Source organism: Falco biarmicus, chromosome 9, assembly GCF_023638135.1.
Source record: "Falco biarmicus isolate bFalBia1 chromosome 9, bFalBia1.pri, whole genome shotgun sequence".
Lineage (NCBI taxonomy): Eukaryota > Metazoa > Chordata > Aves > Falconiformes > Falconidae > Falco > Falco biarmicus.
This window is the reverse complement of record NC_079296.1, coordinates 1,191,989-1,215,933: the sequence shown is the minus strand read 5'-3', so window position 1 is coordinate 1,215,933 and position 23,945 is coordinate 1,191,989. Positions and strand designations below refer to the sequence as shown.

The 23,945-nt window shown below is 46.9% G+C and overlaps 1 protein-coding gene across 1 annotated transcript in view; it reads left to right on the top strand.

The window, feature by feature from the left end:
- The window catches only part of PAX2 (paired box 2), an 84,047-nt gene that overhangs the window by 24,045 nt on the left and 36,057 nt on the right, over window positions 1-23,945 (top strand). The window contains exons 3-4 of the mRNA XM_056352296.1: window positions 6,165-6,250; window positions 8,333-8,452. Coding sequence (XP_056208271.1) covers window positions 6,165-6,250; window positions 8,333-8,452 — 206 coding nt within the window. The remainder of the gene's footprint in view (window positions 1-6,164; window positions 6,251-8,332; window positions 8,453-23,945) is intronic.

Sequence of the window (23,945 nt, the reverse complement as noted above, 5' to 3'; positions counted from 1 at the left end):
CCATTTCAACCTCTCATCTATTTAGAAGCTTCAGGAAAACAGATAATCCCTCTTCAGGCACCTTTTGGGACTGTCAATCTATCTATCTAATCAAGTTAATCTCTCATAGTTGTGCTTATATACTAATATAGTACATGATCACCCTCCTTCTCTCTCCCATTCCAAAAGGTAGGGAGAAGGAAATGCAATTTTCATGACAGGAGAGAGTTTGAATGTGTGAATATTGCTTGTGGCCCCTGAATATGGCAGGGTTTGAAGGCATTCTGCTGCCTTGGCAGGGAGCACCAGAGCCGCAGGCCAGCTAGCAAGGAAGCTGAGTCTGCTGCTCCTGCCAATGTCAGCTGTTGTTCTGAGGGCTGCAAGTGTTGCAGTGGATTTTGAGAGCAGTAGGAGAAGCTACTTGTCCCCCCCACATCCTAATGAAAATTATGTTGTGGCTTTTGGGGGGCAACTGCCACTCTCATCTTCCCAACTGCATCTGCTGCCGCAAATTCAAACGTGATCACCAAAGCCAGTGCAGCTGAAATACGGCTCCTGTTGCCTTTGCCTATCTCCCTTCCCTTCACGTACAGCCACTGTCAGCAGGGTACATGTCACTTCTGCTTCAAGCAGGGGAATGAAGCCAATACTGTGCTACAGCTCGCTGAAGCACTTACTTGGCCCCTGTTATTGCAGAGTCTGAGCCCTTCACTCCTCCTTCCAGCTGTCCTCACTGTGCCCCAGGTGGCACGACAATGCTTCTATCTTCACACTTCAGGCAGGAAACAGAGCACAGAGAGAAATGCCATTTGTCCAAAGTCTTGACGAGAGGTCCATGACAGAGCAAGGAACTGAAGCCCTTTCCCTAAGTCGGATTAGGCTCTAACTATCAGACTTTCTATTTCCCATCCTTCATCCCCAAATCCCTTGGTTGTTTTCCCTCACCATGCTATGAAGCTTGCTTTCCACTTTGAACTTGGTGCAAACAAGACCTTCACCCCCCCGCCCCCTTTTTCTTTTACTCAACTGTGAATTCAGATGTGCCTTGACCCATGCACAGAAACATGACTCTCTCCCATTGGAGCTCCTTCCATGTTCAGAGATCCTTATGCCTGCTCAGCACCAGTCTGCAGCTGGGATACTGTTGGCTCCATGGGGGCTGTCACCAAGGAGCCCAAACCTGCCTCTTCCCATCCCATGTTCTCCTTCTTTTCCTCAGGCATGCTTTGATGCCAGCATCGCTGGGATGGTCACGAGGCCCTTTGTAGGAGCAATCTGATGCAGAGAAGGCATCACTGTCTTGCTTAGCCCTGCACTGAGTCCCCTGCAGCCTGCCTCGTCCCTGCCGCCGGCACAGCCCGCGACTCAGCAGTACGGCCCTGCACTAATTAAGCAGTGTGGCACAGCAGGGTGTGTGTTCCTTGGCCATCACAGCCTCCCTTGGACACACTGCAGAGAAAAGGCTGAAGCTTCGCAATGTTAGCCTTCCAAGAACCGCTTTAATTGCCCAGTAATGCACACCCTGGGGCCTTGTAATGTGCTTCTAATATGGAGCATTTAAAATATGAATACTCCAAAACAATTACAAGGAGTTTGGTGCTCTGCTGAGTGTATCCTTCCACTTTGAAAAATAATCCATGACAAAGGAGTATGACTAAAGCGAGGATACCAGTGCTTTCCGAAATCTGTTAGGGTCTCCTCCGGGCAGCAGGACACACAGCTCTTTCCCTTAGTGCAACTTCAGTCTGTTCTTCCAGGATTAAAATTGCTAGACTGGGACTCCAGAGGAGTCAGACCCACCTCCTCTCCCTCTGATCAGCCCTAGTATGATTCTTTCTATTTGTGATACTAATGACTCTGCCAGTAATAGTATGAGAGGAGAAACCACAGAGTATGTCAGGCCTGAAGAGAGTTTGGATAGAAATGTCAGAGAAGCAAGGGACGTTCCCTGTGAGCTGTCATTTTTTTAGCAAATAATTTCTGGACATGAATTTACAAGGAATAGAAGAAAGTTCTGTTTCTCAGACAGGACTATGTCTCAGCTAATTTTAGCTTCTAATATTTCTTTCTACATTCTTGACCAAATTTGATTAGTGCTTCTTACAACTGTCATACTGGGAGAGATGATTTTTGCCTGTCCATCTGTATTCAGAACCAGCAAAAGGAATTGCATTAAACCAGCTGAAAATAATGAAATAGAAATCAAACATCAGAAATTCACGATCTGATGCTGAACGTTTAAGAAAGTCAAAGGCATTTGGAAACAGGCAGTTGGTTTCAGCTGGAGCTGTATGTGGTATTAACTCTAGAAAAGAGTTACTACAAGCCAGCTATGGTAAAACTCATGAATTCCAGGAATGGATGTGTAATTCACAGTACAGTACTACGTACTGCAATGACATTACATGCCATTACTTAAGATAATATCGCGTATTAAATTCAGATTGTGAAATGAAGTTCAGTTGCTTTACTGCAATCAAAGATCTATAAATGTCCTGTTGCTGAAACTTCAGAAGGTTATGTATTAAATCTGTGTATATTCTCTGAAACTCAAAGTAGACAACTTGTGCAAAAACCTCCCACTGGAAAATGAAAAATGGGAATTTACAGTAAATACCAGTTTATGCCCCTAATTAAACGCAGACACTGTTACTGGAGTCACTGACTGTGATGGAATTACAGCAGGGATGAATTTAGTCCAAAGTGACAATTTCTTCTGGAGGAAAGAAAGGCGTTTGAAAATATTGGTGCTTACTTCGAGAAATCAGCACTGCTGACTGGTGTGCCAGGATTTGTGACCCTTCTGCTTTTGGGAAGGGCTGAGGAAGTGTTCTGCAAAAAAGCTTGTTTTTTCTCCAGTGTCTAGAGGCAAGAACAAGCCATCAGAGGCAGCAAGAGGTGGTCAAGGTTTTGCTCCCTCTTACACAGCAGTAATCCAGAAATCCTGGGTTTGAGGCAGCAGAGCTGGCTTAGTGCGTATTTTAGTCTCGGGTAAGGGTGTGAAGCTTTCAGCAATCCTGAAGTTTAAAGGCAGCATTATTATGCTGTATCTGTTGCTACAGGACCAGGTCAGCCCTGTTCATCTCTCATTTGCTGTTTCATTAGGTGGTCTCGTGTAGGACAGCCTCACTCAAAGCCTCTTAAAGCAGCAACAGCAATGCCTAGCTATCCTGCTGTTTGTCACTATCCCTAAATGCTTCAGCCCCGGGGGACACACTGCCGTGTTCCATGCTGAGCATCAGGGCCCTGAGATTTCTCCTCTTTACTTACGCACTAGAGTTCGGCCATGACTGCAGGACAAAGGAGCACTCCTGGGCAGAGCCTCTTCAAAACCTGCCTCTTCTTTTAGCCATAGGAAACAACCTTCTGCCTGAGGCCTCGTTAGGTTTGCTGTTCATTTGATACCAAGAATTATCTGACCCAGGCCACTGGAGGCTGCACAACCAGAACTGCTCCTCTTTGCTCACCATTTCCAAGCGCTTTCCCTTGACATAAAACCAGTTTCGTTCTTAGGAGGGGAACGTTTTTGAACAGAGCCTTTCACCCCTGGGTCACCAGCTGAAATCTGGCCCTGGTTGGTAGTGACCAAAAATCATTAGCAGCTGACGGCTACTTGGTGAAATGAGCTGGTGAGTCTCATTCCAGTTCCCACTGGACACATCTCAGTAATCACAGTCACAACTGGCAGTGACTGGCATTCTTAGCCAAGAGACCATGAACTGAACAGGGAAGGAAATTGAACCTTCCTCTTCATCCTTTGCCGGGGTTTTTGAAGCATTATGGACAGGCATTTTATACTGCCATTGTTTCACAGGCTGGTTTCACTCTAAAAGGCTTTTTGAAACTTCGCAATTTTCATGCAGCGTGGTTCAGCACAGCCTGATCGGCCATCTCAGTATAATTAGGCTCATCTTATGGTTCCCCTCTCTAGAAGCTGAGCTGTCTGATGCCACCTCCCAGTACGGATGGAAAATCTGATGTCATATCTCCATATGAATAGAACCGTCTGATGTCACCTCACTGCTAACAGGATTTTTTATAATATGTCATCTAAGGCTGCAGGGATAATCTTCTAATCCATTCACTATGCTACACTACAATAGAACGTAACACAGTATAATGTGTAGGTTAACTTAGACACCTTCAGGCAGATTTTGGATAGACAGACGGACGGATGGATGGATGGATAGATACATTTATACAAAGTATACATACATTATATCACTCTATTGATTTTTAAAAAGTTGCAGGTTTGCCTGGCTATAATGAGATTTTTGAACTTTGTGTTGCGATCAATGAGGGGAATATTATTGGCCTGGAGAATTGATATACCTGCTCTCTGTGGCTTGTTCTGCTCCTGGACTGCCCCTGCCCCCAAGGTGTACGATTCCATCAGACACTTAACCTCTTTTACAGTGTCATCAGGCTAAAAGGAATCTAATAGTGACACGGGACTTGTGCTCAGCACTCTGGCACTATTGCTTTCCTGTCACAAATAATTTATAGCTTTCTATTTCCATCCCTTTGCCTGCACCCCATCCCCTCTTTCTGTTTCTCTGGGCTGGGGGAAATCAATAAACTCACACAACCAGAGTGGCACTTCAGGGGGTTTTAGGGGGAATGTGAGAGGAGAGGAAAGAAAAGAGAAAAACAGAAAAGAAAAAAGTTGTATTATTTGCCCTAGCACAGACTTCTCAGATCAGCTCCTCAGCTAGTGCAAATAAGCAAGACCTCAGAATCTGGCCCTGAGGCCCTCGGACACCTTCTGAGCTCCTCAGCAGCTAAGGAGTAGGGCCCCTGGTACTGCTGAGCTGTATGGGGTGAAGATCTGGATCTCCATCCCCAGCTAGAACCTTGCCATTCCCTGCCTCCAGCTATGTCCCAAGCAGCCTCTCTGTCACTTCCAGCTACTGCCTAGGCTTCATCACGTGTGTATCGGAGTTTCCTAACTTGCTGAGGTGACAGCGCTCTGAAATACCTTTCTTTTCCTAAAAAGATTTCACTCTCAGGAGTTGTGCTTTTTAAAACATGCCTTCTCACTGCCTCTGCTTATCTCTATCCATGCCATACCGCTCACCAGCCAGACACTCACTCTTTGAAGTTTTGCCAACTTATTCTACAGAACGAATCTTTAAGGGAAGATCTCGGGTGGGCAGGGAGAATGCGTTATTTGCTTTCACTTTCTGGAAAGATTTTTTGGAAGAAGTTAAAGCTAATATAATGCAGGGCTGAGAGTTCCAGAAACTCAGGCTGAAGAGCATCTGCACTCTTCACCCTAATTGGAAAGGCTCATTTTAATGTCAGAAAGGAATCTGGCCTCCATAGGTCATGGCTTATTCACAGAGTTCCTTGCTGAGACAGTCGTCCCTGGGTCACAGATACCCAGCACCCGCCAGCAGGCAGGGACCTTGCCAGCCAGGCACTAGGTGCTAGTGATTTACCTTCACCGCTGACCTCAGCTGGATTTAAACCACTGACACAAAGGTGAAAGATTTCATGTAACGAGAAACGGAGCACTGGCAGTTCAGTTTATTTTAATTCTGAGCTGCATTATGAGCTCTGTGGCATTCACGGAGACATCTTTTTGAGTTCCCGTGCTGTGTTCATTCACCACCTGATAAACACCAATTTTTGCCCTCTTTGTTGGGGCTTCTTTTTCCTGGTGATCTGTATCCCATCACCACTTCCTACAGGAACCTTCTGCTCCCACCTTCTCATTTATCAAGGGCAAGGGCTTTGGCAAAGCCTTCTATCAGTACAAAGCCTTCAGTTCTATGCCAGAAAGGTATTTTTTCAGTACACAACAAAATTAAATCTACACCGTTTGTAAATCCCACAGTGGCTCTACTAGCTGCAAAGCCTGCCTTGTGATCATGCTGGCAGATTAGGTCATAAACGATACTGCAGTTGCTAACACACAGGAGATCCTACCTCACTCACTGAGCACCACAGTTATGCAGGGAATACCCAAGTTTGGGGAAAAGATGACAGAGCACAGCAAGGACAACTTGTTGGGAATGGGACCATTGAAACAGTAGAATCAGAACCACAAGAAGGCAAATGACGGCACTTTGCTGCACCCAGAGCTCGGATCAGGCCTTCGGGTTCCGATAGCCGGGATTACGGGTGTGTGAAGGCAGAGAGAAGTTACAGTTGAGTTCTGAAAGTGTTTTGCTCTTTTCCAGGATCATCAGAACCAAAGTTCAGCAACCTTTTCACCCAACACCAGACGGGAGCGGGACAGGCGTGACTGCACCAGGACATACTATTGGTAAGAAGACCGGCATGAGGGGTGGTGGCAGGGCAAGTGGAAATGAGGATGAAGCTTCGTTGAGGGAACAAAGTCTGAGAAGCAGGTGCTAAGCAGAGCAAAAGGGAGGAGTGTGTGTGTGTGTGAGAAGCCTCAACAGAAATCAGAGGTTTCTGTTCTTCGTTGCCCTTGTTGCATTGTAGGGAAGGGAATCATGGCAGAGAAACCAGCCCAAAGCAGGGGTTTGCCCAAAGTGATTCTGCCTTAACATCCATTTCATGGTCATGCTCTCCCCTTCACCTCCCCAGAGAGGAGTATTTACTGCTATCCTGTCTAAGAACCAGTCTTCACCTTTTGTCTCCTTCTTACCCTGACTCTCTCTTCCCCTCCCTCTCCCAATTTCTCTTCTCTCCCTTTGCTGAAACTGGTCTGTTTCTTAGAGCTAGTAATACACAGACATGGGTAAGGTATTCCTGATGCCTCACAACTGAGTTCTTCATTGTTCTAGCTCTGCAGTCAGGTATCCCATGGGTGTATTTCACTGAGAAAATGCCTTTTCTGCTGGGGGAGATGGGTTTGTCGAGGTGAGCAGAAGATGGAGGCTGTAATAAAGTGACCAAATGTCTCCTGGTCTGCTGTGTTTAAAGGTACTGTGCTAGATATGCAATGAGGTACTTTTCACTCTGTGGGCCGTAAGGTGCATATGTCTGCTGTTGCTAGTACAGCTTATCCACTAACAATTCAGAGCAGGAAAAAAACACACAGTATTCTGGGATACTGTGAAATACAGTGGCTTATTTGTGGCCTTAGATGCTGTCTTAGATTGTGTTGGTTACTGAGAATCAGTTGCTGTACAAGGATTTACTGGAAAGTGCTGGTCTGCAGGGGACAGAGCTGGCAGATATAATCCTGTACACAAATTGTGTTCAGGAGCACAATGGAATTAACAGGCCAGTATGGAAGAGCATTTCTGGATGCCCTTTTAGTCTGGACTTGCTCACTGGACTGGGGATCACTGACCACAACAGATGGATTGGCAGGTATTATTCCTTCTTGGAAAAGTAGCGCAATGTCTAGAGAATGCATTGGCTGAGATGGGATAGCGATTGCGAGTGCTGCTGCTGGAGTCTCTCATTGCTCTGGGATGTACTGGGAAGTGTGGGTCTACATTGGATAGTGTTGACAGATTCTGCTCCACCCTGGAAGGCTTGTATTGGACGTATTGATTACTTCATGTCAGTGCTTTATGAGCTGAATGATGGGTAGTGGCCTATAAGAGAATCGGGACGTTCTCCCCATTACAGAGACACACTGGGACATAATGAGCATGCCTACGGAATGCATAGCTCTACTTGTTCTATAGTCTAAAGCCCCGATTATCACAAAATGATAATTTCCAATCTGGATGACGTGTCATTTCTGATATATTGGAAACTCACGAGCAATCTCGGACAGCCCTGAGTGGCACGAGGAGCCTGCCTGTTGACATTGGCAAGTGCCAAAGGAAGACACTAGATTGTTACTGATCTGGGTCGGAGTGTGTATCACCGACTCACCATTTGTCGAGTAGGGAGCTGAAGTGCCCAACACTGAAGTTCTTCTAACCTATGCTAAGTAGGTAATTTTTCAACGAGTGTTTTGGGTGGACATGTAAGAGGCTGATCTGGCTAACACAGAACATGGTGCTCCTGGTGGAAAAATGCTAAGAGGAAATGATCTGGCAAAATACAGATGGCCTAGGAAGTCACAAGAGAATGTGGCCTGTGCAGCATTGCACTCAGTTACCATGGCATGCACTGGGAAGCCTGATTGGAACTGGGGTATAACAACAAGGTTTAGCTTCTTGGTGGAATACACCTGCTTGTTATTAATGGCCTTGTACTGGAAGGCTGAGGAGCTACGGTATAAGAATGGACTGGCAAAGCTGGGATGCAGCAACATTAGCAGTAGAGTGAGTATGAGTCCTTCAGTGCGAGGGACTGGAGTCTGCTTAGCGCCCAGGCTTTCCTATGCGACTGGTGGCATGTGTAGCTTTCAGCTGGGGGATCCCTGAGTGCTGTGCTGCTCTCCTCATGGCCCTTTTTCCCTTTTCCTTTTGTCCAGTGCCCAGCACAGCATCCCCTCCCGTCTCCAGTGCCTCCAATGATCCAGTGGGCTCTTACTCCATTAACGGGATCCTGGGGATTCCTCGGTCGAATGGCGAGAAGAGGAAACGTGATGAAGGTAGGGGGAGGGGAGAAGCTCATCCTCCCTTTTATATTCTTTGTCCCCATGTACAGGCTCCAATTTCAGGCCAAGGTTTGCAGCTGCTCCAGGGGCTAGATCAGTTTTAGCAACAGAGACCCGTTCCCCGCTACTGCCCTGCTGGCTTGGAATGCTCTTCTTCCGAGGCCCTTTCATGACAGGCTGCGTCTCCAGACATCTGCTCGGCAGGCAGAGAGCCGTCTCCATTGCTGGAGCTGATCCCAAGTTCATTCACTGCTGGAAACGGCTGGAACTGAACTCCCCAGGTGCCAGCAGGTGCCCGGACTTTGAACTGCGGGTAAACGTGGTTTCCCCGACTCACTCGTTTTCAAACAAAATGCCATCTCGGAGAAGCACCAGCAATGTGGGAGTTATCTTTCATTCCCCTTGCAAACAAGTTCCTGCCCTGTGACGTGCCATGAGCTACATTAGCTGGTGCTCATAAGGGCCCAGTTTTCTATGGGTAGCATCTACCACAGCAGAACTGCCACGCTTGCAACAGTCTGAAAGCAGAACAGGAGGCCTCTGAGTACTGTGGCCCTAAGGCTGTTATCCAAGCCTTTGCTAGGGCTCTAAAGAATTAGGATTAAGCTATTTCCTTTTCCTTCCTACCTGCTGGGAAGGACTCAGGGCAAAGTAAATCCTGAAATAAGCCAACAGCTGGAGTCCCAGGTCTAGACAGACTGAGTCAGGAGGGGTGGGTAAGGTCTTGGTGCTCTTGTGGTGGCTTTGTAAACTTTTTTCCTAAAGTCTTGCTCTTTTAATTTGATGCATTAAAAAACTGAGGGCCAGGAGGTGAACTTTTCGTAAGAGTAGTGCCTGACCACTTTGTTTGGTTCAGCTCTGCCTTCAGTATGTTGTTTCCCGCTGTTGTCTGTTGCGTGGAGGGACCTCTTAGCAGTACCGGTGGCTCAGTGTGCTGTGTGTGCTATAACCCCACACCTGTGCGGTGCAAGAGAATGTGAGGGTTCTCTGCGATACGTGGCAAGAAGAGAAAGCTCTTCGGAGAGAGATGCTGTATTTTGGGGTTTTGCTAGTAATTTTCTCAGTATTGGTTCTGGTGAGGTTCACATCTGTTAAGTTGCTGATCCAAATGAACATAATAACCCCATGAAAAAAAGGCAGTCATCATGACCCCCTTCTCCCTAATACAAAGTAGAACTAGAGGTAAGAACCCAATCCAGCTCCTACTGAAGCAAATGGGAAGATTTTTGTGATGTCATTGGAAATTGGATCAGGCCCCAGAGGAAGATCCACTTCCCAGCTAGATGGCAGTAGGGCCCAGCTAAGAGAAAAGTGTCACAATCGAAGGGCTGAGTCAATGCCTCAAAGTCAAAAAATGTCAGGAATAAGAGGGTGCAAACATTGCAAACCCCTCCAGCATTTCCCATCACTACATATATAGGAAATAGCAACATTTCAAACTGAGTGACAAGTTTCTCTAGTGGTTGTGCTAATCTCTTGGCAGTTATTTGGGGGTTTTGTGAACCCCTGTTCTCATACCGTCTAGCACAGTGACCACCAGCTCTCAATATGGTGCCTCCATACCTCATTTTGAAATGAAGCAGTTCAGTCTGGCTTTAGCAGCTGTTCTTTCCAAATACCTGGAAAGATCATCCCACTTTAGGTGCAGCCACGCAGTCACCTCCAGCCTCAGAACCAGAGCTTTTTTTGAGCGGTACAACTAAATGCAGAAACAACCAAGTCACAATCTAAGACTCTGACACTTCACAATGATACACTGACAGTAAGAACAACTCCCTGTGTCTGTCCTTAATTCATCCCAGATTTGATTTATGAAGAGCAAGCAACACTCTGTGACTCCCTACTGCTGGACAAGAGCCCACATATCCCACTAGGAATGAAAAAGGTACCAAACAGACCTGGAGATGTTGCTTGCCTTTAGCTTTCAGAGTTTTAGATGGCAGTTACATCACACTGCTGCAACTGCCTTAGAGAACAGCCTTCATCCTGCCACCCCAGATAGATGCTGCAGGGAGATGTTGTGCTGTCCCAGAGAAACCTTGCATGGGACCCCTAGCCAAGAGTTGAGTTATCTGGGCTCACACTGGCCTTAAGAAATGCTGAAAGACATCATCACTTTGCAGAGTTGGGTCCCAAGGCTAGAAGGGTCCAAGGGGAGGTTTTGCACAGCTGGGAACCTGCACTCACTCCTGGGCAATCTCCCCTGTAGCTCTGAGGGCTCTGATTGTGCTAGCTGAGATGGGGATTAGGAAAGCCTGGCAAGAAATCCAGTGCAGGTACCTCTTTCACGCTCATGCTGTATGCATACACCTTCTCAGTATTTCCCAGAGCTTCTAAGCACTGCTCTGTTGCAGTTTCTTCACTGCAGGGTTTATTCTTGCGTTGAAAAGCCCTTATGAGCTCCCAATGCACATCTACTTTCCCAGCATTTTGCGGGTGGATCTTCCCTAAAGGAGACAGAAGCAGCAGCATTGCTTGCTCTTGCTTTCCGCTCTGTTGGACCAGCTCTGCTGCAAGGATTCCTCTATGAGGAATGCAGTTAAGCAGAAGGGGGGGAAGTACCAAGCTGCTCCTGAATCCCCAGTTCTGAAAACCTTGTTGGCAACCTCTGTGATGGCTGGGGGGAACAGGGTGGGAGAAAGACAGAGGAGCACACCCCCTCCCCCAGGTCCTCCTTGCTGCAGCTGGTGCTTACATTAGACAGTAGCACAGATGATTAAGAAGAGGAGAGATAATTATGTGTCAAGATGATGTAGCAGAACTCCCGAGTTGGACAGAAGGAGCCAGACAGATGCATGAGGTGGGCTTAGCGATGGATGCTGACAGTGAGGTGTGCCCCTCACAAGGCATTAGAGGGAAGAGGGGAAATCCCAAACTATCAAATGTGCTGGCTGCAACTTCGAGGGTGGCCTGGGATGACCACGGCATTGAGAGTGAGCTGGCAGGGAGGTAGCTCTGACTGTCTACTAGTCACAACAAGGAACTGTCAGATCACAAGTCTTTCCTCAAAACTCACTGTGTCTTCCTCAGGTGAGTGCCTAGGAAGGATGGTCAGGATTTGTCTTGTTAAGACCATGTATTCCTTTTATTTCAGTTTTTGGTCAGTGATTGTAAACCCTCTGGCTTCCATGACAGATTAGACAAAGCAGAGTTGGTGTCCTCTGATTTTTTAAATAAATTGGCTAAAAAAAGTTCACCTCCACTTGTGGATGCCATTTCTTGCAGTCTGCAGGCACTGCCAATGTTGCTGTAATTTCACTCTGACCTTCTCCACCACTTACGCCCACCATCTTCCAGAGGCAGAAGTGTCCCTGGAGCATGTAATGACTTTCCCAAGACCACTGAGGGTCTTGCAGTATCGTGCTGCAGCTGGAAACAGGAATTCCTGGCTCTGCACGATCCTAATGTTGTACCATGCTGTGATGGCAGGCCAAGCTCAGCAGGGTCATTGTCAGACTAAGCAGCAGCAATAAGAAGTCCAGAAGGATAAAGGGGAAAAGTAATACACAAATATTTCTGTTGTTCCATAACCCCCAATTGATAGCTGAAAGGATGAGAATTGGGGTGACCCAGAGGCACTAACAAGAAATAGGTCTCACTCATGCTTGTAGTCTTGAGCAATGTATAAGGAGAAAAAGAGAGAGATGGGGAGGATAGGAAGGACAGATAGATAGATAGATGGATGGAGGGACAGATAAACAGATAATTGGGTAGTAAGAAAACAGTATTTCAAACTGCTCCCTGCATGCCACAGCATCTCCAGCTGGGTGAAATTTTTGGGATTTTTACAAAACCACTCTCATTAGAGATGGCTCTTTCTCTCCATAGGAGAACACAGACTTCTATAGACACAAACTCTCACTTGGGATTCATCTTCCAGTGAGGCTTGTGCTGTAACATTCTCAGCATTACTAATCTTGGTCCTTGGCAGTATCTGCAGTGTTTGACAGCATTACCGGCAATAATACCTGCCATGCCGACAATGGCAGAGATAATATCCCCCAGTATTATCGACATTAGCAGGGATCATATCTGCAGCCTGCCATTGGCAGAAGCAGACGTAATGTGTCCGGTATTATTAGTATCAGTTGTAATAAAACCCACAGGCTTGTTAGTATGATCAGTGCTAATATCAGCAGCAGGTTTGTGGGAGAGGAGGGGACGGAGTGATTGCTACTGTAAATGGCAATAATACTCGGGCTGTTTGCAGTAAAGGAATCCCCAGCAGAGATGGGGGAGCAAACCTGAGAAGGCAGAAGTTCCTCCTTTCCTTTCTTCACCTGTCATTTTGATGATTAGAGTAATTTACATTGAAGTGAGTGATGCAGGGCTGCATCAGTGCAGGGGGACAGTAGATTCACCAAAATTTTGGCAGGTCTGGTGGCATTTTGCAAAGAGTGTTAGCTGTGTCAGCCCAGGTGGTTCACTGTACTCTTCAAAATGGGGTTCAGCTATGCAGAACAGGGTGCTGCCTGCTAGCACTAGGAGCATTTACACTGTCAGTCCCGTAGCTGCAGGACTTTCAGCATCACTGCCCTTCCGCATAATTTTCTGTTACTACCACAATACCCTCTACTGAGAAGCATTGCTTTTATTACAGGTAGCTTTCTTTTCCTTCCCTCCAAATGGGAGGATGCTGACTGCAGGGCAGGGTTTTGACAGTGTTCAGTTTGGGCTTTTCCTACCTGGCCACGATCTCATTTTCCTACTGGGAAAGCAGAACCTCCTCCGTTGGGTGGAGTGTGAGGCAGGGAGATCTGCAACACTCCCAGTCCTGAGAGCTGTTTTTTTTAGATACTGCCCCAGGACATAGACTTGTCTTGAAGAAAATTGTGAACTCAATTGTTTAAGTGGAAAGTAGTGCAGAGAGGAGAGATGTGCAATGTGTTTAATAGGGTCTGTGTTTTTGAGCAGATACACAGCAGCTGGATGTGCCACTGCAAGTATGATCCCATTTGTGTGGTTCACAGTGGCGATAATATAATTTGGCAGATGTAGTTGTGACATCTCAAGTGACTTTGTGTCATTGTCAGTGGCATCAATATGTGTTTGCTGGCAGTGTGGCTGTGGTTATCATGTTGTTGTAACTGTACCACTATAGGTTGTGGGTCGGTGACACCACTGATGAGATGGAGTGTATCACTGCTTGCTACGCTGCCCTGTTACACTCAAGGCCGTTACACCCTTCACAGAGGCGGCTGTGAATTGTTTCTGGTGGTGTGTCTGCATCGCTGCATGCAGTGAGGTTGTTTCAATGTGGTGATTGTTGGTACACTGGTGCAGGCTGTACTGTACTGTCACTGCAATTCACAGAGTTGTTACTGCAGCTGATGTAATGTGTTGATTGACAACTGACTGTCACCTGGCCACGAGGGTGAAGTCAATATGGCTATGTCACTGCAGCACTGTGTTGAGAATTGTGTATTTTCACAACATAGGACTGTATTGTGCCACAGCATACTGGGGTTGTTTCAGGACATACAGCACGCTTATGCTGGCATCTGCAGTATGATGATGCTTTACCAGCGCTGTAGTTGTTCTAGTGCGGAGAGGTCTAGCCCTTAACTGTCCTGTAGGGAAATGCATTCATTTTCCTATGCTGCCTGCATACATTTGCCAAGAGTACAAGTGAGTCATTCCACTTGACTGTATCATGGCATCTGATGTACGTTCACCTCTGGGCGTGTCAGGTGTACCTGTTCTCCCAAAGCCGTTGTGTTGCTGAAGACAACAGAGTGAGTTTGGACCCCTCCAAGTGACACAACCACACAGTCTGTGGTGTGGCTGCATCATTTCATGCTGTGATTTCTTGTCACCACAGCTGATGTGCTTTGTGTTGTGCTATATGATTACTTTATTGCAGGTCAGCAATAGTCTTAGTGACACTGGAGACACATGCAGGTACATTGCCTTGGGTGCTGACTCCATGTTCCAACCATCGCACAGAGCTGTGGGGCGTGCACTCAGCAGTTTATGGCTGTGCTAGTGGAATGAGCAGTTTCTGGAGACACTCTTGCAGTGTCTTCCACCTGCCTTCCCTGTTCCATGCAGTGTGGCAGAGTTTCCAGTGGCTGCCAGCTTGCAGCAGTGGCGTATCACTGCAAACAGCCGTGGTCACAGGGGATGTCCAGGTGCATTGTGTCTATACACACAAGTGTAGGTAACACTCCCTGCCACTGTAGATGAAAATGTAAACTGAAGAGGGAGTTTATTCTCAGCAGCCACCCACTTCTCCCTCCTGAGGGTCTCTAGCTGGTGAGACTTAGCGGCAGGACATAAAAAAAGTGCCTGCTACTGATCCTGCACCTCTTTAAATAAAACTGCAGGAGGATGGTCAGAAAAGGGAGAGTATGTGTGGAAAAAGAGAGGAGGGGGAAGCTGGATAAAGGAGAGGACAATGAATAAGTAGCACAGCACTGTCAGAAATGAGGGCTGATGCTCCATGCGTCTGGAGGTCAGCCTGTAAGCAAAAGGAACAGTGGGTGTGCGTGTGTGTGTGTCCGCACACACCCTGGGAGTGTGGGGGGTACGCGTTGCTCAAGAGGACTTCAGGTAAGGGAGAGTTAACAGCTTACATCACAGAAAGCAGTTTGGGCAGAATGCTCTGCTTCTGAAGCTTATAGTGCTGCTTAGTTTGACAGGTTTGGTACTATCTGAAGACAAGCTGGTCTGGCTTCAGCTGTATTTGTGTGCGTCTCTGCTTGTGTATTTGTGTCCCTAGGAATGCACGTCTGTTTGTTTTTTGTATTTCTGTGTTAGGATCACTGGTTTCTACTACTCTGTGCTTATGTGCTGGGGTGAGTGGCAGGCTGGACCCGTGTCTTTGTGCATGCCTATGGAGACCTGGAAAATGTTTATATTAAGCTGTGTATAATATTGCCTAGTAGGAGAATGCATACTGTGGATCACATGGATGTCTGGGCATGTATGGCTCAGTATTAGTGCTATGTATTTCTATGAATGCCAGGTATTTGTATTCACATTTTGAGCATATATGTGAATGTTGTATATTTGTATGTATATTCTGTGTGTATGTGTTGTTACATACTTGGAGTATCTCTGTATCTTTGTGGTTGCTGGATATGAATACGTAGCCTGTTAGTGCTGTGCACTTCTGTATATAGTTTGTACAGATGTGTATTTGCATTGGGGTTATATATTTGCGTGTATGTTGTACATATATATCGGTTGTTCTTGCCTGTGTGAAGGTTGTTTATTTATGTAAATAGTTTGTATTTGTTTACATGATTTAATTTTGTATATGTGAATTTAAGGAAATTACTTTGAGTTCCAGGTTTTTGTTTAGTTAGTGTATGTATATTTTTGTAAGTTATTTGTTTATTCAGAAATTACATTTAATTGACATGCACCTGCATTAGTACCTCCTTGTGTCCCAGTCTGCATTCTTGTGTCTTTAAATGTTATTGGCTACATTTGGTGAGTCTTGCTCATGCATAGAGCTTTTCTTTAAGTTTATTTGTGTGAGTGTCGTGAATGTGTGCTTATCTGACTGTTTATTTATGGGTATTTAGTTTGTGGTTAGTTCTTCTTCCACTTTTTGACTCACTCCTGGGAGGAGTTGCTGCAGCTGATGTGTCAGCAGGAGTCAGGCAGCTACAACTCCTCCCAGCGTCTCTGCCTGCTCCGTGTCTGCCTGTGCAGAGGCTGCTCCCCGGTTTTGCTGGTGCCCGTCTCTCTCTGGACCTTCTTGCTCTAGATGAGTTGTACCCTGGCTCTGGCTGCACTCAGGGAGGTGACTGCTACGTTTTGTCATGGATGTAGAGAGCATGGGAGTCAGAGGGAGCATGGTGCCTGGATCCGTGAGGATCCCAGGTGAATGCACAGTGGATGACAGAATAAACTGCAAAAGGGATCAGCTGGCAGTGTGCAGGCAAATGGCATTTTAGAGGGTTGTTGGTAACTGGTATAACAGCGGATCAGGGTGCCATGACAGTGGGAGACAAGAGTGACACTGACGCTGCTTTTGGGGTCAAGTGACATGGCAGTGAGACATAAGGGCAATACTGCTATGGAATCAAGGTGACACAGCGTTGAGGCACAACTGGGATCAAGGTGACATGCCGATGGCCCAGGCTGATCGATCAGAACAGGGAGGGCTGGGAAACCTTCATCAAGAATCAGCTGAACAAGGCAAAGTAGAACAGGAGAAGCAGGGTGAAGAAGATTGGAGGCAAATCAAGGGACCCGTACTGCAGCTGTAGCAGCCAGGTCACCGGCAGTGTGGGACATGCAGCGTCCCCATGAGGAGATCAGTTGCATCGTGTTGTGGAAGGCTGGGCCAGTCTTTTAGCAGTGGCTGTTTGCATCACAGTAATGGAGAGCAGGGACAAACACAGTGATGACATCAGGTGATGGACATATCCTGTGACAGTAGCCACAGACCACAGGGACTGTGTGGGATGGGGCACTATTCCCAGTTGCTGGAAAAACAAAGAACCTAACGGGCAGTAAAACAAAAACAAAGGAGACTTGGAAGCACCTGACAGCCCTAATTCATCACAGCCCAAGATTTTTTTTCCCCCCTCATGTTCCCATTATATTTGTTTGTAAAAGTGGAAATCAATTTTGAAGGTAATTTTCTGGAAAGAATGGAAGGGAGGTGGGAGGGCCGGATAAGGCAGAGATGGCAAGAAGAAAAAAAAATTTAGGCCAGGCACAGCCCAGGGGCAGCTCTTGGCAAGGTGAAAGAAAATTGCATATTCAATCTCCATCCATGAATCTCCCTTGCTGCTGCCCGCCTCCTGCTCGAAAACAATGAAGGCTTTCTCCCCTACGCTGCACAACGCCTGAGTATCAGCGCTCACTTTAACTTCAGGGTCATTAATTCACCTGATTATTGCAGGAGAGGAGAGGGTTGCAGAGGCATCCTTTCTAAAGAGCCCTCCCTTAGCTCATCCTTTGATTAGTTTGGGGTGGGGGGAGTTGAGATAATGTGTTGTCTTGGACTCAGTTTAAAATGGGAGGGGTTGAAGAGGGGGTGGAAGGAGGTAGAGGTGGAAAGGGAAAGATGTGGCCCGGCTTGTTGTGGAAGGGAGAGTCAGAAAGCAGTCATTCTTGCATCCTTCTGCTGTGGTGTTATTGCAAATTAAAAGTAGCTTGTTCCACTCCATAGCTATCTTTCAGGGAGGGGAGGGGCATGGGTATATGTCGGCATGGGGATGGGGGGGATCTTATCATTGCTTCTTCAGCAGCCCAGCGTAGTGTCACCCTGTGAGGTGACATTTGAATTTACAATTCCACTGAGAAAAGCCATTAATTCACAAATTAACATTTCTCCCCCTCTCTCTAGCTCTCTCTCTCTTCCTCTCTCTCTCTCTATCTCACATGGATGTGCAAGCAATTGAAAAGACAAAGGAAATAGCCTTAAGGAAGAGACTTTACTGCTACTCTGTCTGTGCAGAGATTGCTACTACTGCTTCTAGATAGATAAACCAATTACCTGAGCTGCTCTGTTCATGGCAGCCTGCTATTACCTCCTTTTGTAGGGCTGACTCCATTGCTGGATTACACTGTGTGTATCTCATTAATGTAAACCAGCATGATACTGGGCACTGTCCGTGACCCTTCTTGCCAGTTCCCATTGCTCTGCAGTGGCAGAGGGAACTGGGAGAGGAGTCAAGAGCAGAGGTGATGGAAGGCACAGACGTACTTCCTAATGTACAGGGACCAGGCCACACAGAGAACCTGCTTAGAATACCTTCACTGAGCTTAGGGAGACAGGGGCTTCCCTTTTCCAGAGGGGATGCATAATGTTAACTGGGGTCTCTTCCACATCTTGGTGGGCACTGAGAGTGCTGCGCAAGAGGCCTTATGCATTGGTACCAGGTGTGGGCAGCCCCTTGTGGCTCCATTCTCAGCATTACCCTGAGTTTCCTCCAGGTGTGGAAATGTGCATGGTAGGCAGAAGCAGAGGTGTTAGTGCGAAAGCTACGCATACATAGCTATAGACAGACTGCACCCAGGAGCTAACTGACTCACAGAGGTACACGACAAACCTCAGAATAGGAAGCAAAAATAAACACTCTAGCTTATGGACTGAGAGGGCCAGATATCTCTGTAGCAACTACACTGAAAGCCAGTCAATGATGCCTGTCGACACATTCTTGTGAAAGACAAACACTGGACGCTACTTCCACACAGCTCCCAGTCCTCTTCTGATTCCCTTTTGTTGCTCTCTCCTGCTGTGCGCCTTCTCACATGCTTACTTCTGCTATCCCTGCTGCTGTGTATGCTAAGACAGCACATGTGTACAGTACACACACACACACAGGCACTCAGCCACATGCTGATGCCACCCCAGGCACACGTCTGTGACACCAGCAGCCTGCCTGTGCATACCCACAGCTCTGCAGACACCCCTTCTCCCCACCTGCTCTGGTGAGGTCCCTTTCAGTGGCCCAAGCCTGCCCTGGGGTGCACAATGGTTGGCACCTTCTGGTGCTCTCTGCAGACAACCTTGCAGGAACACACCTGGCTACCCCTGCCCTTTTGCAGGGTCACACAGCCACGTGTGCCCTAGCAGTGTGGTTTACATAAAGCCTTGCACGTTAGTCTTTGCTCACTAAGCATTCTACCTATGTAGAACTGAGCAGAAATCTTCACCGACAGGTTGTTCACCCCATAAGGGTTTGACAGGCCCTGTTCAAGCCATTCCCTTAACTTTCATGAAAGGCAGAAGCTTGCAGGGGTTCTCCTGACAAAAGAAAAACAGATCAGAACTGCTGTTTCTGGAAGCCTGGTCTCTACATGCTCAGCGCGTGGAGCTGAGAAAGGTGTGTGCCTTTCTTCAGCGCTGCCTTGGCTCCTTAAATCTTCCTAAAAACTCACCCCCTTAGCAAGAGCATCTACCTCTCTGACATTTCCTACGCCCCACACCATGCACAGCACATGGCCAGGGAGAAGCATCCTGCAGCCGGTGCTGGAAGACGCATCACGATCAGCAGAGGAATCGGCAGGCAGTGCCAGTAATTCAAACTATCCTGACCGTTCAGTGAACCTGAACCTGCTGACCTTGACAGCACTAGACAGCAGTGGCCTCAGGAATCCCAACCTTTAGAGAGGCATCAGCGGAGGATGGCTCCTGCTTTCTCCCTTTCTTTCTCTCCCTTCCCGCCCCCCCCCCCCAATCACATCCCAGCAGCCAAGGGGCTCAACAGTCAATCCCCAGTGCACCAATTAGCTCCTAATTTGGCTATCTCTGCACTCCCAAGTCTATGTCAATGTAATGTTAAGCATTGCTTGCCATTCATAGATGTAAATCATTCCTATAGAGGGGTGTCTTCTTGTGCTAAAGGAAAACACTAAGCACCTTGTTCCCTGTCAGGGTCAGAGAGAACCCCCTCCTCCTCCTCCTCCCAAAATGGGGGCTGCTGCTGTTTGGAAGGAAAGCAGGAGCAATTTTGCCTCCCTAAGTGATAGCATCAGATCCTCTAGTCTTGTTTCACTGGATCACAGGGGAAAGCAACAAGATCTCACTGAGTGATTAGCCTGTGAGAATCCTGGCTGGAGAGATGAGGGGCAGGGAACTGATTTGCGTGCTGCAGGGGGGAAGAGGGGGGGGTGAAGAGAGAGAGAAACCAGTATGCTTAATTTTGCCACAAGAACTTGCATTAAAGAAAAATGCAGTTTGTGAACATTTTAAGAGCATTTCAGGGAGTACTGGATTTCCTCCAGCTATCTCTGTGGCTGCCAAGCAAGACCTGAAATAAACAGCATTTTGTGTTGGCCTGCAGAGGCTAGGCTAAGCTCTAAGTCCTTGCATCTGGAGGACAACTCTGTTAACAGTACATGGCCTGAAAGAAGCAGTTACAGATACCTATCTACTGAGACGTAGCAGACATGTCTGTCTCCATCCATAACTCTGAAGGTGATTTTTACATCCATCAATCAGATAAAATAAGGGGCCTAAAAATAATGCCTAGGTCAACCTTTCTCCTTTGCTTTTCCTTCATCCATCCAAGCATCCTACTGCTTACATGCCATCAGGTTCAAGGTATACAGTCCTCTTCTCACACAGGTTGTCATCAGCTACAGAACACACAGGAGCACGGTGCCAGAACAGGAGCTAGGTCATGGGTATCACTGTTTCCATTTGGATATGGAGTAGGCCAGCATTTCTTTTTCTCACTCACTCTGCCTATTTTGGGAGCTCAGAGGTGTTATTCTGCGTTTAAGCTAGGGGATCTGCATCAGAACAGGTTTGTAGGCATCTGATTAAGCCTTAATGAAGTGGTTATTGTGTATGAAATGTCCATCAAGTCTTGAGTGCCTTCTAGTCCTCTCTTAGATGCTTTAGAAAAAGCTGTTATAAAGGACAAGTGCACTTACAGGCTTGGGTTTCCCAAAGGAGCTGTTGGGTTTTTTTTTGCTTTGGCTTTTGGCATTTAGTGTGGGAAGAGGTAGGCTTTGAACAGAAGAGTTGATCTTGCAAGCAGATCAGAACTATCCTAGAGTTTGGGACAACTTTACTAAATCCCAGGAAATTTAAAAAAAACACCCCTCTAGCTAATCCTCAAAGATACTTACAGCTGTTCTCTGCAGAGCCCTCTCTTATTTGTGAAACTGACTGCTACCCGTGACCGGGCCTCCTCTTGTTTGGGGAGGTATCTCTTACAATTTGGGACATCTGTCTCACATGTGTCTTATAGAGGTGATATTAGTACAGGTTCCTTCATATACCAATAAGGGCCTTTACATGAGCACATGCAGAAAGATTCCAAATTACTCTACTAATGATTTACAGTTATTATAAGAAAGAACATTAAAAAAACCCAAAGAGTTTGCATGTTGACAGTCCAAGCAGATTACTGCATATTGCAAGCCTGTAGCTCTTTCATTGCATGGCATTTTGCAATTACCCATCCTGTATCATACATTGTTTATTAACCTTCCCATTCTTAAGATCTCATTTAATACTGAAATGTGGCTGACTCTCGGGTGGACCATGGCAGATGTTGAACAATACAGAGCATCAACTGTGAAATTTTGCTGTGCCATGTCCAAATGAAACCACAGGAGAATTAAGATATGCTGTGGGTAATCACTCAGGCTGGATTTTGTTCAGGACAGCCAGGTTAATGTCTGCACTCTTGCAAAAAATGCCATGGGAATTTTAATGACTCTGAGTGATTGGAGCCTTTGTTTTATGGCACGTCAAAAATGGCAGCTCTAAAAACACACTGCTTGAGCACTGGTTTAGTGCTGACTCAGAAGAGCTTCCAATAACATGATTCACTAGCATCTGGCTCAGGGGCAGGCACAGCCGCCTTCGACTTGCGAGGCTTAGGTAGAAGTGTGTATGAGGGGAAAATAAGGTGGAATGAAAGGAAGGCAAAGTCTAGAGCAAGGGAAATGGAAGGAAAGGAGGTATTAAGAGGCATGTTAGTGGGTGACCAAGCCAATGGAACCCAGCAGGCTAAAGAGAAGTTCATATTTTCTAGACACTGCATCGAAGGTGTCCATGGCCTGATCCAGATCTGCTGAGCCCTAATGCTGGTGGCCTCTCAGGTGTCAGTTTGCTCCACTGGAATCTCAGGGATCTCCCAGAAACTGGGAGATGGGGCTAGATGGGGACAGCCCAGCTCTGTGCTCCCTCCCTTGTCTCTAGTGGTCCTGATAGCAGCGTTGATTTGCATGTCAGGCAGGCAAAGCACTGCTTGAGAAAAAAAAAACCCTCCGAGTGTGGCGGTGTCAGCGCTCGCTGTTGTTCGACAGTGTAAAATTAAATTAATAAAGCCCCCAACACAGGAAAACATAACAGGAAATTAATGGCCTTTACTGTCGCTCTGATGCAGTCATTTGCAACCCTGCTTTCCGCACCAAAGACTTCATAAATGCAAGCAGTTTCTCTAAACAAGCATAGTTAGGGCTGCATGCAATGTAATTTTTTGCGTTGCTTCTGTCCTTTGGAGCTACAAAAGCCACCCTTTTTTATGTGCTCACCAAGGGGGATCCTGCCAAGGAGTAGCCCCCCAACAAATGGGCTTAGGAAGGTGAGAGGAGGGAGCTAAGTCACACCAATGATGTTAAGAACATCTTCTGCCCCGGCATAGGGAACCGCATAGCTCCCGGTGCCCCGCTTTCCCTGCGGCAGCAGCTCTCCCTGAGGGCTCTGCGCTGAAGGCAATGTTGTGGACACCACAGCAGCATAAATCAGGATAACCCTTCTGATAACTTTCAGGATGTGTAAATCTGTATAACCACTGAATGCAAGAGACTTACAGATTTACACTAACTGGAGGATCTGGCCCGCTGCGTGACAGTGCTGCTTGCCACTCTGCCAGCATAAACAAAGCAAATGTACTGGGTCCTGGAGGCAGCTGCATTTCTGTCTGGCCAGCAGTCAAGCCTAATAGTGCTAGTAAGAGAGACTGGACCCATGCTCTGTCCCTCATTACAATTAAATCCCCAGTGCTTCTTCTGAGCTAAGTGAACTGTTGCAGATCTGCAGCCACCTGACTAGGAGCAGAATATGTCCACTCACCTCCAGCATACCCAAAGGTCACAAAGCAGCAGTGACTGCTCGCACAGCAGGCACCAGCTCTGACTACCCGGGCTAACATGCCTCATCTGCACACCCACACATGCTGTAGTACATGTTGCACACACATCTGAGGCAGCTGCTTGCATCCCACCAATACCTGGAAAGGCCCTTACTGGTGTATTCAGTAAGGCTGGATGTGCTGATTATTACTAACACATAGACCTAGGTCTGTACAGACTTAGTTTCCCAGATGCTCTGGGCCAAATTTGCAATCATACCCTTAGATGCTGTAGTAAATACATATGATTTTCATACGCATACACACACACTCCCTTAAATGCGCTTTGCATGCTCCCATGATAATCCAAGACAGATCTGAGTACACACTTCATTATGCATTTGCACACACAATTCATTTCATTTACATTCTCATTGAGCATTGCCATTTTGCTCATGTAAGCCCTGCATTAAAGCTGCACTGCCTGTCCCTGCTCCATCTGAGGGACTCAGTCATACACAACCCTTGCGGTAGCAGCACGGCAGCCCCTCAGCTGTCAGGCACCGGCACACATCTCACTCTTCCTCGGTCAGGCACACTTCCCACTTCCCTGCATGAGCAGCCTTCCTTGCTCACCGATTCCTCATCTGTGCTATACCCTCATTTCAAAACATAAAATCCCTTTGTTTCTGAACCTTTTGGCTCTAAGTCTGAGCATATAAGGAACAAATACACACAGTTTATGTGTCGCTGACACACTTAAATTACAGAGACACGTGGACCGACACAGTACCATCAATTAGCATACTCAGTTCCAGGCTTGAGGATTCCCTTGAGGCAAATGGTCACAGGAACCTCAACAACTGCAGAGTTCACGAAGGCTGATACACTTCCTTGAGGTGATACTGTTCCAGCACTCACCTCCCAGTATCCCTGTTTCTGCAGGATCCTGTACATAACCTGAATTTGTACCTGATCTTCTTGCA